The 14,849-nt window shown below is 32.6% G+C and overlaps 1 protein-coding gene across 1 annotated transcript; it reads right to left on the bottom strand.

The window, feature by feature from the left end:
• Positions 1-4,365: 4,365 nt before the first annotated feature.
• On the bottom strand, positions 4,366-11,130 carry LOC102619669 (DEAD-box ATP-dependent RNA helicase 51). The gene is made up of 12 exons (XM_006471049.4): positions 10,628-11,130; positions 9,352-9,537; positions 8,656-8,841; positions 8,451-8,537; positions 7,741-7,782; positions 7,452-7,523; positions 7,040-7,339; positions 6,144-6,182; positions 5,939-6,043; positions 5,560-5,628; positions 5,352-5,477; positions 4,366-4,822 (listed from the first exon to the last, which is right to left on the bottom strand). Exons 1-12 carry the CDS (start codon positions 11,006-11,008, stop codon positions 4,640-4,642), a joined length of 1,776 nt encoding a protein of 591 aa, XP_006471112.2. The 5' UTR covers positions 11,009-11,130; the 3' UTR covers positions 4,366-4,639.
• Positions 11,131-14,849: the final 3,719 nt, after the last annotated feature.

Genomic DNA, 14,849 nt, shown 5'->3' with positions numbered 1-14,849 from the left:
CATGATTTGAAATAAAAAATGATTCAAAAAATCGAACCGAAAACCAAATCGTTAAGATGAATCGAAAAATCGATTGCTTAAATAAAACCGTTAAGAAAACCGAAACCGATCCGAAATCGAAACCGACCTATTGGTTTTGGTTTGGATATTTTATTTTCAAAAAAACGAATAGTTTTTTGAATTTTTGAACCCGAACTGATCCGAAACCAAAAATTTATTTCGAAACCGAATTGAGGCCCACCCCTACTTGAGATTGCAACTGTCTTCAACTTGATTTTCAAGATTATTTAAGAGACAGTTTTATGCCTCTCTGTTGTCTGGGTTGAAAGTCGAGGAGTGAAAAGGAGATTATATACCATCATCATTCTATTAGCATTAGTAATATGTTGGGGATAGGTTCGGCAGCTATTCCAGTCTCCTGAGTACTCTCAATCTATCGCTTCGCTGTTTTTCAATCTTAGGGTTGATGAACTTTCAGTGACTAAGATTATAAATATCATTTTTGCATTAATAATGAGTCAGGCCCTGTTTGGGGGAAATATACATTTAGCCATTTAGGAATTATGAATGCTAAGTGTAATCTCAGCTGTTGAGAGTGTGTGAATCTAGTGGTTTATCATTTATTAGGTAGCGAGTATTTATAAATATTTATAAATTTACAGTCTCTGATGTTAATCCCCACCCCCCTCCCCCCCCAAAAACCGAGAAAAAAAAAAGTCTGTGGAAGAACATGAATGAAGGTTCTTAAAGTTTAAAAAATAATTTCTGCCGATTCTTTTCTTAATCGTTTTAGCTTAAACATCTCTCACAAATTATTAGCCGCCAGGGACCTATCTGAGTGTTCAACAGTATTATCTGAGCCACGTTGTTGTCAAATAAAGGAGAGAACAGAAGAAAATAACCCTGAATTTGAGAATACTTTAACTAACTATAAATATCACATTTGAAAGCAGCTTGTTGCTTAATTAGTTTGAGGTCTATATTGATATAACTTTGTGTTGGAAAAAATAGAAAGTCGTCATTGATGATTGTAAAATATCATGTGGGTTGATGAGACATTCATCGACATGGAAAGACATTTTTAGTTTTTAACTTCAGATTCTACAAACATACGCACTGACAAAACCTTGATCGTTATCTTACATGCAAAAGAGTATCTTATAGAGATCTCATCTACAATAATATCAGGAGTAGTGTTACATATTTTAATTTTTTTTTTAATCTTAATATGTTATTCTAAATGATGTGTCGTTCATCGTTAGTTGGTGAAATAGTATATAATTAATTTATTTGAATTTTATAAAAAAATTATCATCCACTCAATAAATGACATATCATTTAGCATGAAATTTAGGAATAAAAAAATTCGAAATATATATCATTATTTTATTATTATCTCACTATAGAAAAAATAGGGTTCACTTGGGAAAGATATTGAAACTGGAAAATGCTAGCAGCTGGCTCGAAAACAAAATAAAATGAGACAAAAAGGGAAAAAAAATAAACCATATGCTCCCTTTGAGAAGATATGGAGCGATGAAGATGAAGTTGCTCTTCTACCAAGGAAGAAATCAACTCATCAAAGAGAAAGAAATACTGATTATAAAATTTTATAATTTTGTAACCAACCAACAAAATAAAATTGAAAATTCTTGAAAATTAACATTTGGCAGTATTCCCTTCTTTGGAATTGTACCTTGCTCAAAACAACTTCATCTTCGTCACTCCATTCTTCTCAAACTGAGAATATAACTTTTTGGACTCGTGTTGAACGGTGTTTGAGCCAACAACATGCCTGTGTTATGAGCTTTATAACAGCCGTACAAGAAATTAAACGGTTAGATCAACCTTCTGCATTTCTGTGAAGAGTTTGATGGTAAAAAGTTAGCTACCCTTGTTCAAAGAAATTGAATTCCAGAACACTGAATTCATTAATCATCTACATTGCTGGTACTAGCCCCCAAGCAGTGGTGTTATCATAAAAGACTCGGGAATTATAGCCTGAAATGGAGTATAAAAACAGATAATCATTGCATTTTTACAAGTACAACATTCTTTGAAAACAACATGAACTTTCTACAAAATATCAACATGAACTTTTATTTTATGAAATATCAACTTTCTACAAAATAATGAAAACATATTGTTATGGCCACCAATCTTTTTCATCTTTCTTTAAAAATTTTTTATTATAAAATAAAATAAAAATAAGGAAATTCATAAATAATTAACAAAAATATTTGAGTGAGAAAAGTACTTATTTATTGTCATGTGTATATCTATGCTATCAATCAATCGATGACACATAAGATACCATGTTAGTTGTCATACAAACAAAATCTCCCAAATCAGTAACATAGCTTTATTATCTATCTACTGTGGAATAATTTTATAACATTTATAAATAAATTTTACATTATGTAGCACTCTAAGTTTAATACTACTCAAATTTATTGAATTTAAATTTAAAATGAAACTATCATGCTTTGATTATATAATTATAAGTAAAACACTATGTTGAACGAATATAATATAATATTACCACATAAATCTCTTTTTAAATGATTATGTACAAATGAATACAGTTGGGCCACTATAGTCAAAGGACTCAATTGTCCAAAAAGATGCATGTTTGACTAATATAAAAATAAGAGGGTCTTTGTGATTATTTCACCAAACCACAAGTGTGTCAACGTCGTCTCCCTTAATGTGAAAATATAATGTGAATAAGAGTTGAATTTGTAATTTACAATGTTGTTCGACCACAAGGGGCGGCAAATTTTCTTTCAACCTCTTTGTTTAACTAACTATCCGAGCAGACTGAGCGACACTACATACGGGAGACAAGAGCTAGAGATTCCTCTACCTTTTATCATCATCATTATTATTATGATCAAATTTATTAAAATAAAAATAATGTTGTATAGACATTTTGATAATAAAACTTCTAATATAAAGTTCAGTTTAATCAAATTAATAATGGCTAATAATGATTGTAATTAACTAATTTAAAAAAATTTAATCTTATAACTAATTGCAAAAGATGAAAACATTAATACAACATAAAAGATTAAATAAAGTGATTAATTTCACATAAGTTTGTATGAATTAATTTGCATAAGAATTATTCATGAGTATTATTTAAAAATATAAAATATTAAACGCTTTATATTTTTCTAATCTACAATTTTTTTGGAGGGTATCCATAAAACATATTAATATTTGTTGAATTTTTTTTATACTTTTTAAGTAAACATTATTACATTTATGTAATAAATGTATGTGTATTTATGTATATGTGTGTGTGTGTATAATTTTATTTTATACATAAAGTTATTCTCATTTGTATAGAAGTTATATTATTTTTAAAAGAAAAATATCATTAAATTTATAACATAATATTAAGAAAATAATATTTAATTTATAATTAATTTAATTTATTTATAATTAAATATTTTCTTATATGTATGTAGTTATATAAGTATATTTTCCATCAATTAAAAAAGTAAAAAAATAAAAAAATATATATTTTCTCGTAAAGTTGAGGGTGTATTTGATAGTTTTCAAGTTTAAATTGATAAATATAATAATATCATTAATCATGAAACAACTGATTGCAAAAGATAAAAAAATTAGTACAACACAAAAGTTAAATAAAGTAATTAATTTCCATAAGATTGTATGAATTAATTTGCATAAGATATTCATGAGTAGTATTTAAACTAAATAGTAGATTCTGTATATTTTTCTAATATACAACTTTTTTTGAGGGTATCCATAAAGCATATTAATATTAGTTGAAAAAATGTTCTGATATTATTCTGATTCATATGTAGTTTATATAAGTATATTTTCTATGAAATAAAAAAATATATTTTTTCTTGTAAAGTTGAGGGTGTATTTGATAGTTTTCAAGTTTGAGTTAATAAATTTGACATTTACTTAAAAGGAGGGTAGTTATATGATAGTTACTATTATTATTGATTATTTCACCTAATTAAAATAAAGGTAACCCGTGGCCCGTTATAAATGAAATTAAAAAAAAAAAGTATTTTCCCTAACCTATGAGTGATCAATCGCCATAAAAAAAAAAAAAGCTTCAAGATTATGCTATCTGTTTTTAATCTTAACGCAAATAAATTGATCAATCGCCAGAAACAACGAATTAGTAATTAACATTATCATTAACCTATGAGTGAATATATCATTCGGCTTGTTAAGTATTTTCCTTCACGGGAAAATTTTGCTAATTTTTTGAGCAAAGTACATATTTACTAAAATTTTGTTCATACAATTATTTGAGCACAGTAACTATCTACCAATATCAGCTGAAAAGCACGTTATTGTCAAATAAAACAGAGAACAGAAGAAAAAATCATCTATAATCTGAGATAATGAATACAGATGTACCAAAATTTAGATTACAAAAGCTCGCCCTATTCCAAACCCAAGTATCAACTTATCTGTTTAATGTTACCATTGTTATGTCACAAAGTTACTGATTTCGGCATCTAATGCACAAAATCTGATTACGCAAGATGCTACATGTCATGAACAAATGTAAATTGCATTTAAAAAATTAAAAAAAAAACTCAACAAAATCTCGGCAGACCATGTGTGATTTGCTCACATGATTCTGTTAATACCTAACCAATTGGCGTTTATCATCTTCATCTCTCTGCCTACCATAAGGGTTGCTTTCACTGAATCCATTTCTGCTTCCTTCGACTTTACGCGTTTTCTTTCTAAACTTAGAGGCACTGCTGTCTATGGTCAGATTCACCTTAGGTGGTGAAGAAAAGCAAAATGAAGCAGCAACTGCCTGCTCAAAAATACAACAGACACACAATTATACTACCGTATGTCACAATATCTAATGGTTTTCAGTTGTATATCACCATATCTTATGATTTATGGAGGAGAGAGAAATGCATCCAATGATTATTTATCATAAAATGCCAAGGACCTAATTTCAAAACTTCCAAACAAACTTGATAATATCACCCTAACTCAAATTGGTGTTTCTTCCCATTTAGAATAAAGTAAGACCACATTCAGTTTATTTAATCCATCCTCTCTTTTCCATACACAAAAATGACTCGGCCAACCAGCAGTGCAACCTCCAACATTGCTAGCCATTTAACTATTCAAGTCCAAAATATTCTTCTGTCGCAAACTTATTACCGCTATTTTTCTCTGTTGTCACCATGAGATTATTACACTACAATTCTACTCCTTGTTAACAAACTAATATTTCAAGATTCAATCATAAATACTCGTTCCGACACATTATGTGGCAAAATGCTTTAAACTAATACTGCTTTCTGAACAGACAAGAGAACGACTAATACCTGCAGATCAAGGCGGTGTACATTGAAGATATCCTTCATAGAGTGTGAATTATATGCTAGTATATAAGATCGATATGCATCTTTAGCTGACTTGTTCAAATAATAGTTGTTAGCAACCAACTTCTCCTGCATAAACCCAAGCAGTCCAAGCTAAGTTGTCTAGCTAATAACAATCAAGGATCATAAACAATGAGGAAGCCTGCTTTACCAGATGTGACTGCACATTAGCCAGCTTCTTTTGGTCAAATTCATACTCTTTAACAGGGACTTTTGCAGCCTGAAAGTGAAGAGGGATTATAAAGATGTTACTCTGTGTTCTTGTTTATTGTATTTGCTCATGTTGTACTAATGTTGGTGGCCCTCCAAAACAACCACCAACCACCCCCAACCCAAAAAAATAAAAAAAAACCAAAAAAAAAAAAACAACTTATTTTTTCATCTTGTTTCCTACTTTTTAGTGATAGGACATCATGCTGCCTAAGCTTTACACTGATCATGACTGTTTTCAAGGTGGCACTTAGATTATCAGAGATGCGTTCATAGGTTTTAGTTCTATTCCCCCAAGTTATATAATCAAAATACTTGACCTTCAGATATCGAAGAAATTGTAACTCTTCTGGAATCAAGAAAAGTAGCGCATTTCCTCTTGCACCTTCTCCACGGGCTGTCCGACCCACCCGATGAATATATTCCTGGAGGTAATTCAACGCTACATGTTAATCAAGATAAATGAAAAACAATGAAAATGGAGCAAGATTAACTAAAACATTAGCAAGAAACAGTCTTTTATACCTTGGGTTCATCAGGAGGATCATACTGCACAATCCAGTCCTACAAGGAAGTCAACAAAATTGTTCATAAAAACCAATTTTGCAACATATAATCGGCAGGACTCCATGGCCCCACAATAAGTACAGCAACAGTTCTAACCAAAGCTCTGTTTTCTTAAATATTGTTTCAATAATTTTGACAAACAGTAAAAAGAAAAGACAGCCTTCAAACTTGCAGCTATTAGATAATATTTAAACTTCCACAAAAATTGTAAATCCCTACATCTAATATCAATATAGAATTCTACCATCTGGCCTTTGAGATAGATAACCACCTTTTCTTTGTGGGTATGACATTAGCTGCCAATTTAAGAGCATAGAAAGTGAAGACTTTTAGTTGAAATTGTGGAAGCACTTAGGATACCCACTTAAGCGAATGCATATTAGTTTTGGACAGCCAAATTCTCACGTACAATTCAAGGATCATGATAATAGATGTTACCAATTAGAGTTTAAACTAATGCGTATATAGTAGGTCTTTAGATGTGGCCGAAGTTAGGTTGCAAGGTCAAAAGTTCATAAAATAATACTTTTCAAGTACAATTTGGAAAATCTAGAAGCCGTACATACCAATGTAATTCTTTCAATTCCAGTGTAGACTCTGTATACAGAATACTCAGAAGTTTTCAAGCTCTATTTAGGACAGACTGACACAACCCTTACCCTATGCAACTTGCCAACGGATCTTAGGTTTAATGCTAAAGGAATTCTAGTAGAGACAACAAGAATAATTATTCTAATTCTTGTTCCTTTTATTTTCTGCAAATTGTTTCAGCTACCATCAGCCAGATTTCAGAACAAAACTATAATTCAGAAACCCCAACTTTCCCCTAGTGATTAGTCCTACAAAGCACATACCACAGCAGGAATGTCAAGTCCACGGGCAGCTACATCAGTACACAACAAGATGCCCTTCTCCGCCTTGCAGAAGTCAAAGAAGGTAGTGGTTCGTTTCTGTTGCTTTTGCTTTCCATGGATATCAAAGCAATCCACCTGAATATATCTGAGAAGTTCTGAATGAAATTTGACTGAATTACATGAGGAGAAGAAGACCATCACTTTCTTTGACAGATTCCTCTTCAAGAAGGAATATAGAAGGATAAATCTCTTGGCACTGGGCACCACACAATAGCCTTGCTGCAGGCCTTCATTGGTGACCTAAAAGTGATCAGCATTTTGTTAGTTTAATTGGTGATAGTTGAGTGTTTATGCATGTGTGCATTTGTATTAGTGCTTGTGTTTACAGACAACAATTCTGCACCACATCTACCTTAGTTCTCCCATCATCCACATCAATATAAACTGGAGTTGTCTGAAATGACAAGCGAGCAAGATCCTCAACCTGCAGATATCACGTAGGGGTGAAAATTATAACCATGAGCTAAAATTCAGATAAACTACTTCAGGATTTCATAAAAAAAAAAGTAAGAAAATATCTAAAAATCTTCTCTAAAAGATATATATCATTTTCCAGGTAGATGATAAACGAGCTATAAGAATATTCACTATAAATATGGCCAGAAACCGAATAGTTAATAGTAATAAGTTTGAAAACAAACCTTCTTCGTTTGCGTAGCTGAAAATAAAGCGGTTTGCCTATCCTGCATATTATGTAGAAACTCAATAAGGATAAAGCATTGGATATGATGCAACAAAAACTTATACTCAAAAGGCAGCTATAACAGAAATGACCATCAATGATCTCGGCCTATTAAAGCAACAATTGCCGAAAAAACTTGAAGTTTAAGGAGGTAAAACAGAATAGCAAGTAGTACAAGCTATACTCAGGAATACCCTAGAAATAAATCCACCACTGAAGGCTCCAGTGCCCCAGCATCGAGTCTACAAGGTCATAAATTAAGTTATCAAGTGATGGAGGATGGCTTTCAGTTGATTAACTCTTTTGAACCACTACTGCTTCCAAGTACCAGTTCCAACAGAAAATCATCACCAGAAACAAGTTAGACTCACTCTATAACCACATCAAAAGCCAAAGGAACTTATTCACTGGCAAAAAACATTATAAGGGCATTAATTAAATTGCTTCACCTTCATGTAACCGTTTCTAAAAATGTCTTCTCATCATACACTATTCATACATGATTCTGGAAACAGATTCCAGCACAAATTTAACCAAAAGCATATTACATTTCTTAAACAATATTCAATTGCCATAACCATGTCATATTTGGTTATATTTGACATAATAGAACTGTCAAGAGTTAAGTACTTCTAAATTGAACATATAAATGTTTACCACTTAATATACCTTCTTTGGTAGAAGCTTCATAATTTGCCTCATTTCTTCCTCAAAGTTTGCTTCCAATATTCTGTCGGCTTCATCAATAACAAGGCACTGCAAGTCCAAGATTTTCTCAAGCAAAATTTGGAGATACATAATATAAACAACAGCATATTTATGCTCAAGTTAGTAAAATATGTTTCAGGATAGAAAGTTGCACTCGTTATGTTACCTTCAGATTCTTATATATAAACCCCTTGGTATTTTGAAGATGGTCAAGAAGCCGACCAGGGGTTGCTACTAGCAAATTTACTCCTTTCACAATACGTTCTGCTTCTCCTCTTCTAGCTGAACCACCAATAACCAAGCCAACAGTCTGGGAGTGGTACTTTAGAAGGTCCTTTGCAACAGCATGGGTCTAGTACATTTGAAAGTTGAATTAGTGATGACAGTAATAATTAAGGTTTTAGGAGAAGAAAACAATCTAAACTCAGAAATCAGAAATGCCTGCATTTCTATATTAGTGGGCTAAAACTGTAAACGAAAATATATTCTTCTACCTTTTTCTCCTTAACTATTGTCCACTGTTTCTTTGCCTTTCGTAGAGTAGGTATATTACAAGTAGACTGTAACATATAAGCCATTCCTATTCTACTTTCCACAAAAGATGCATTGGAATTCGACAGTAAATCTCACTATTCCCACAAAAGAACTGTTAAGTTCTCTTCTAATGCATCTCCAAATAGAATCCTAACAATTAAATCTATTACTCCAGATCTAAAATATTCAAACTTGCATACTGTAAAGACATCATCACAGCATTTCAACAAGCATTGAAGAAAATGTCTATAAAGAAAGAAATTTAAAGACATAATACCAAGAAAATGCTAACATTAACAGCTGCAGAAAAAGTTACAAGGATTTTCACCTGAATGGCAAGCTCCCTAGTGGGGCAAATGACAATAACACCAGTTCCGTTCCGAGGGGCGAATTGAGCATTATACAACAACTCAACTGCTGGGATTAAAAAGGCAAGGGTTTTTCCTGAACCGGTCCTGGCAGCTCCAAGTACATCTTTGCCAACCATAAGTGGTGGAACTGCTCTGGCTTGGATCTGCATTTGTAACGACATATAAAATTTAGGAAATATGATATGTAAACTCTCTGTGTTTATAGTCTGGATGATGCAGTGTACAAATGATCTTACGAAAATCATTACTTAATACTCCTAAACGAGAGACAGAAGCGTTCTTCGGAAAATTTCATTTAGAACTCCTACACAGCTAATGAATTATTATTATATGACAAACATGTTATACGTAAACTCTCTGCATTTATAATCTGGATGTAGCGTACAAAAGATCTTCACAAAAATCATTACTTAATGCTCCTAAACGAAGACAGAAACATTCTTTGGAAAATTTCATTTAGAACTCCTACGCAGCTAATGAAATATCTTCATGTGACAAACATAAATTTCATTCAACTACTGGCCAAATTGGAAAAAGTAAAATACTAATCATGGACCAGAAAGTAAAAAAGAGATCATATGCATAGATCCAGAGATAATGATTAAACCTTCCTGGAATCTTAAAAACACTTAAAAGTGTTTTAGGTATAACCTGAGGAAGGGCGTTGAAAAGATATAAGATACGGAAAATTTTGCACGGATCTACTTTATGTTTACTTAACAGGGTCCATGTAAATGACAATGAGAAAGAAATCATTTCCTAAAAGTTCATCATCACTGGGAAGAAATTTCCAGAAAAACGCTGCTTAAAAGTGAAGATTTCCATGAGCATCCCAAAGACATCCACAAAAAAAGAGTTTAAACCAAGGTCCTAGTTCTACAGCTTCAAAATCAAGGAGCCACATGTCATGTAAAGTCAGTTCCTCTGAGAGAAAAGCCTGAAATAAAATTTAATCCAATAAGTCCCAAACCGTCCCTTTCTATCTTTGCCAAGTAATGAACCCCAAGTGTATATTCTCAAGGCCAATACTGCAAAGTGGTCGCTTGAAACTCTTTCATTTTTAGCTCAACATTGAGAAAGCTCAGTAATAGATGATAGCACAGGCATCAAAATCAAAGTCTCAAAAGTAATATAGCATAATCTTAAACATCAAATTTCACCAACTAACTTCAATACTAAATAAAGCTAAATAATATGAGCATAAGCCTAAAACAGAAACCTTTGAAAATGTACCTGAGTCATAAATTGAAAACCCATATCCTGAATTGCTCTAAAAGTGTGCTGAGACAATCCCAAAGAATCAAACGACGTCGAACTCATAATCCCACCTCCTCCTCCTCCTCCTCCACTCTTCTTCACATTAATTTTAGTCTCCTCTTCTTCATCCTCATCACCATCGTGTTTCTCCTGGCTTTTCTCTTCACTCCCTTTTTTATTCTTCTTTTTTTTATCTTTCTTCTCCTCTGCGGCCTCTTCAATCTCTTCATCTTCATCATCTCCTTCTTCCTGCTCTTCTTTTGGAACTTGCTGCTGCTCTGCTTCTTCTGCTACAGTGGCTTTGCTTCTGCTGCGCTTTCTCTTCCTCTTCTTCTTCAACTCGTCATTCCCCGCCATTGCTGCTCGTGCTTGTCTCTGACTATTGTGTTAAAAGGCAAGCGAAGCCGATAATTCACACTACTCTATCCAGCGACAGCGTTTGCTGCATGTATTAAACCCTAGAACACGAAGCTGCCGCATGACTCAGGTTTAAAGTTTGATATTGATACAGCTCATGTTGGGCCTCTCGTAGGGCCGCCGCTTCAGGCCCATGATACGACCCAACACTTGTTATTTTATGGACTATGCACATTATCCAAAACTGACGATGCATCTACAAATTATTGTATAAAATTTCTGGGTTACGATCGTTTCACTATTACTAAAATTATGAATTATCAAATTTCCCTGCTGGCCTATCAGATTTTCCTTAAAACTAAAGTATTGCTTCCTATCATTGTAGTATTATAATTTTGTAAAATCTTTCGTTTTACCCTTTTTTTTTCTTAAAACCATTAATTGATTAATAAAATATCAATTTTACCATTTATGATAAAATACACAATAGAGAAATCAATTAGTAGATAAAAAATTACATTATACCTTTAAATTGTTTTATAATAGTTTTAAGCATGAATTTATAAATAATGTTGAATTTATTATAACTATAAAAGTAGCAAATTGAGAAAAGTATCCTTGGATATTTTTGTTGTTACATGTGCTGTAGAAATAATCAGATGTAAAGAGAATTAATTAAATATTTGGTAAAATTCATTTTTAAAAATGCTGTGAGTTTTAAAAGCAGTCATGTGTGTTTGATAAATCTTACTGTTAAATTACTGTAGAAATGTAAATAATTGAATTAAACATAATGTTGAACAAATTTTATTTATACATTTATGAATATGTATATGCAATATTTTTTATTGTATACATAATCATGGATAACTAAAATAAATATTTTATGTTATTAATTTTATTTCCTAATTAAGGATAATTTTAGATTTTAATAATATATATGAGGATATATGTGAAATTGTATAAAGTATAAAAGTGGTTCACAAAATCAGATTTTAAGAAGTTACTCGTTCCCTTGTTGAGAAATTTTTTTATATAGCCACTTTCAAAAACTCATTACCAAAACTAGCCATAAAATAAAATTTCTTAAAATAATAACCACACGCACTTTTATGGACTAAATTACCCCTCCCTAAAGATCCTCTCTCATTTCATGCCAACAACTAAACACAAACTAATTCACCTCAACAACTAAACAAAAACTCCATAAAACTCCTCGCATTTCACTTCTCAAACTCCTCCAACAACTAAACACAAAACTACTCCGATTTCATTTGCATCAAACAACAATTATTAACTAGCACTAAAGACAAAATCAATCAACACAAAAAAGAAAAAAAAAGCTGTAGAAGGAATTAAGGTTAGTGTTTTTTGAAATTTAGATTATAAGTTAATTAAGTTTTTTATATGGGTTTTGTAGATATTTGTAGAAACAAATATCATTATTAATTTTTATTACAATGTGGGTAGATATTTGATTGTGTGAATCCAAAAATTAGGAAAGTCTAATAAATTATGTGTTTCTATGATTGTAGAGGAAACTCATATCGCAGTTGAAGGTTGGCATCGCCTGCCCTTCTCGCAGGCTAAGTGCGGGCGATGGTTGATATCGCCCTCAAGAATTGCAGGCGATGGCTGATATCCACTGTGAGAACTGCGGCTGAAGACATCCATCGCCTGGGCAATGGCACCCTTCACCCACATTTCTCGCTGATATCGCTTGCGAGAATTGCGGGTGATGGCACCCTTCGCCCGCATTTCTCACTGATATCGCCTACGAGAAGTATGGGCAAAGGCATGCATTGCCCGGGCAATGGCACCCTTCCACGCATTTCTCGTTGATATCACTCGTGAGAAGTGCGGGCAAAGTCATGCATCGCCCAGGCGATGACACCCTTCGCATGCATTTCTCGTTGATATCACCCGCAAGAAGTGTGGGTGAAGTCATGCATCACCCGAGCGATGGGCACCCTTCGCACATATTTCTCGCCAATATCACCCGCGAGAAGTGCGGGGGAAGGCATGCATCGCCGGGGTGATGGCACCCTTCGCACGCATTTCTTGCTGATATCACCCGCGAGAAGTGCGGGGGAAGGCATGTATTGCCTGGGCGATGGTACCCTTTGCGCGCATTTCTCGTTGATATCACCCTTGAGAAGTGCGGGCAATACTAGTCATTGCTCGGGTGATGAATGCCTTCACCTGCAGTTCTTGTGGGCAATATCAACGAGAAATGCAGGCGAAGGATGGCAGTGCTTGAGCGATGGATGCCTTCGCTCGCAATTCTCGTGAGCGATATTAGCCATCGCCCACACTTAGCCCGCAAATGTTGCGGGCGATGGGTGCCAACCACCAACATAAAAAAGAAAAAGTTTATATGAAATAATTGTAAAATTCATATTAGTAACTACTTTTGGTATTAAAGAGTGTATCAGTAGGAACTAGCTCAACAATTTATTGAGATAATTGAAAAACATTTCTTAGAGACATTTTAACGAACACCTAATGTGCTTATATTTTGCAAACATTAATCTTAAAAAAATTTTGAATTGTTCATGCCAATACATATCCTAATGTGCTTTTCTATCAATAATAATTGGCCAATCAATTAAAAGATACTATAAAATTGTAAGAAAGTCATGCCTTTAGGTCAAATCCTCACGCCGTTGACAATGCAAAACCTTTTGTTGATGGAGGCTGTGATGGTGAGATTGTGATGATGGGCTGTAAAAAGAAATTTATGAGATGACAGGTGATGATGGGCGATGACAGGATTTAGTGATTTAGGCAATTTCGACAATGGTCCTTGGAGAGGGATAATTTAGTCCACAATAAGTGTGTAGTTTATTATTTTAAGACATTTTGTTTTATGGCTAATTTTGATAATGAGTTTTTGAAAATGGCTATATAACAAACTTTTCCTTTTTTTCAAAATCTAGGATAAGGTGATTTTGGCAAAAGTGACTTTTAAAAAAATTTACCAAATGCTAAAATTAGCATTTAACTTTTAAGCCTCCCAAAATCAATCTTAAATAGGGCTTTACATGTTTTTTTAATAGAATAGATTGTGCATTTTTTAAACAAAAATGTCCAAAGGTATTTTAATCAATTCACTACTTTTATAGCTACAATAAATTCAAGGTTATTCATAAATTCATGATTAAATTATTATTTAATAATTTAAGGGCATAACAATAATTTTACTATCATTTGATATGTCTATTTATTTATTTTGTCATAAGGATAAAATTGATATTTTATTAGTCAATTAACAATCCTAACGGAAAAGTAATAAAATGAAAGGTTTTGTAAGGTTATAATAATAAAATAATAGGAAAAAAAATACTTTTTGTATTTATTTAATATTTTACAATTCTTCAAATAGTGAAATAGTAATAACATAAAATTTTTTATGTAATTTTATATGAACGCTTATGTGACCTAAAGGAATTAATAAAAAACCAGAATCTATTATGAAAAACTCATTCAACTTTCCTTATTCTTCTACTGACTTGTAATAATCTGATAAGAAAAATACGAATCCTATTACACTATTTTTTTTTGTCTTAAAGTAGATTGGAGTTCATTTTTTTTTTCTTTTCATTTCAACTCCATTCGAACGAGTATTTTATGCAAACCTCCGCATTTAGTCACAACTTCTGAACTTCATGTACATATATGGTTTGTTTCTATTAAGGGATTCCAGACTCTAACTAAAGCAAGATCCCTTTTGGAGTTCGTGGGCTCAAATCCAATAACTCATTAGTTCTGCACGTGACCATATCTCCGATTTCGTTTTTAATTTCAATTCTCATTAGTTATTGCCACCCTATTCCCAATT

The sequence above is a fragment of the Citrus sinensis genome, chromosome 5, assembly GCF_022201045.2.
Source record: "Citrus sinensis cultivar Valencia sweet orange chromosome 5, DVS_A1.0, whole genome shotgun sequence".
NCBI classification, from domain to species: domain Eukaryota; kingdom Viridiplantae; phylum Streptophyta; class Magnoliopsida; order Sapindales; family Rutaceae; genus Citrus; species Citrus sinensis.
Note: the sequence above shows the minus strand (reverse complement) of the source record. Positions and strands in the feature narration are given on the sequence as shown.

Excerpts from the sequence above, each read along its gene's own strand:
- LOC102619669 (XM_006471049.4), bottom strand. The coding sequence starts at position 11,008 with ATGGCGGGGAATGACGAGTTGAAGAAGAAGAGGAAGAGAAAGCGCAGC. Across the intron at positions 6,044-6,143 it reads ATCCTCCTGATGAACCCAAG|GAATATATTCATCGGGTGGG; the intron begins GTATAAAAGACT and ends AATTACCTCCAG. Across the intron at positions 5,478-5,559 it reads CTAATGTGCAGTCACATCTG|GAGAAGTTGGTTGCTAACAA; the intron begins GTAAAGCAGGCT and ends GGGTTTATGCAG.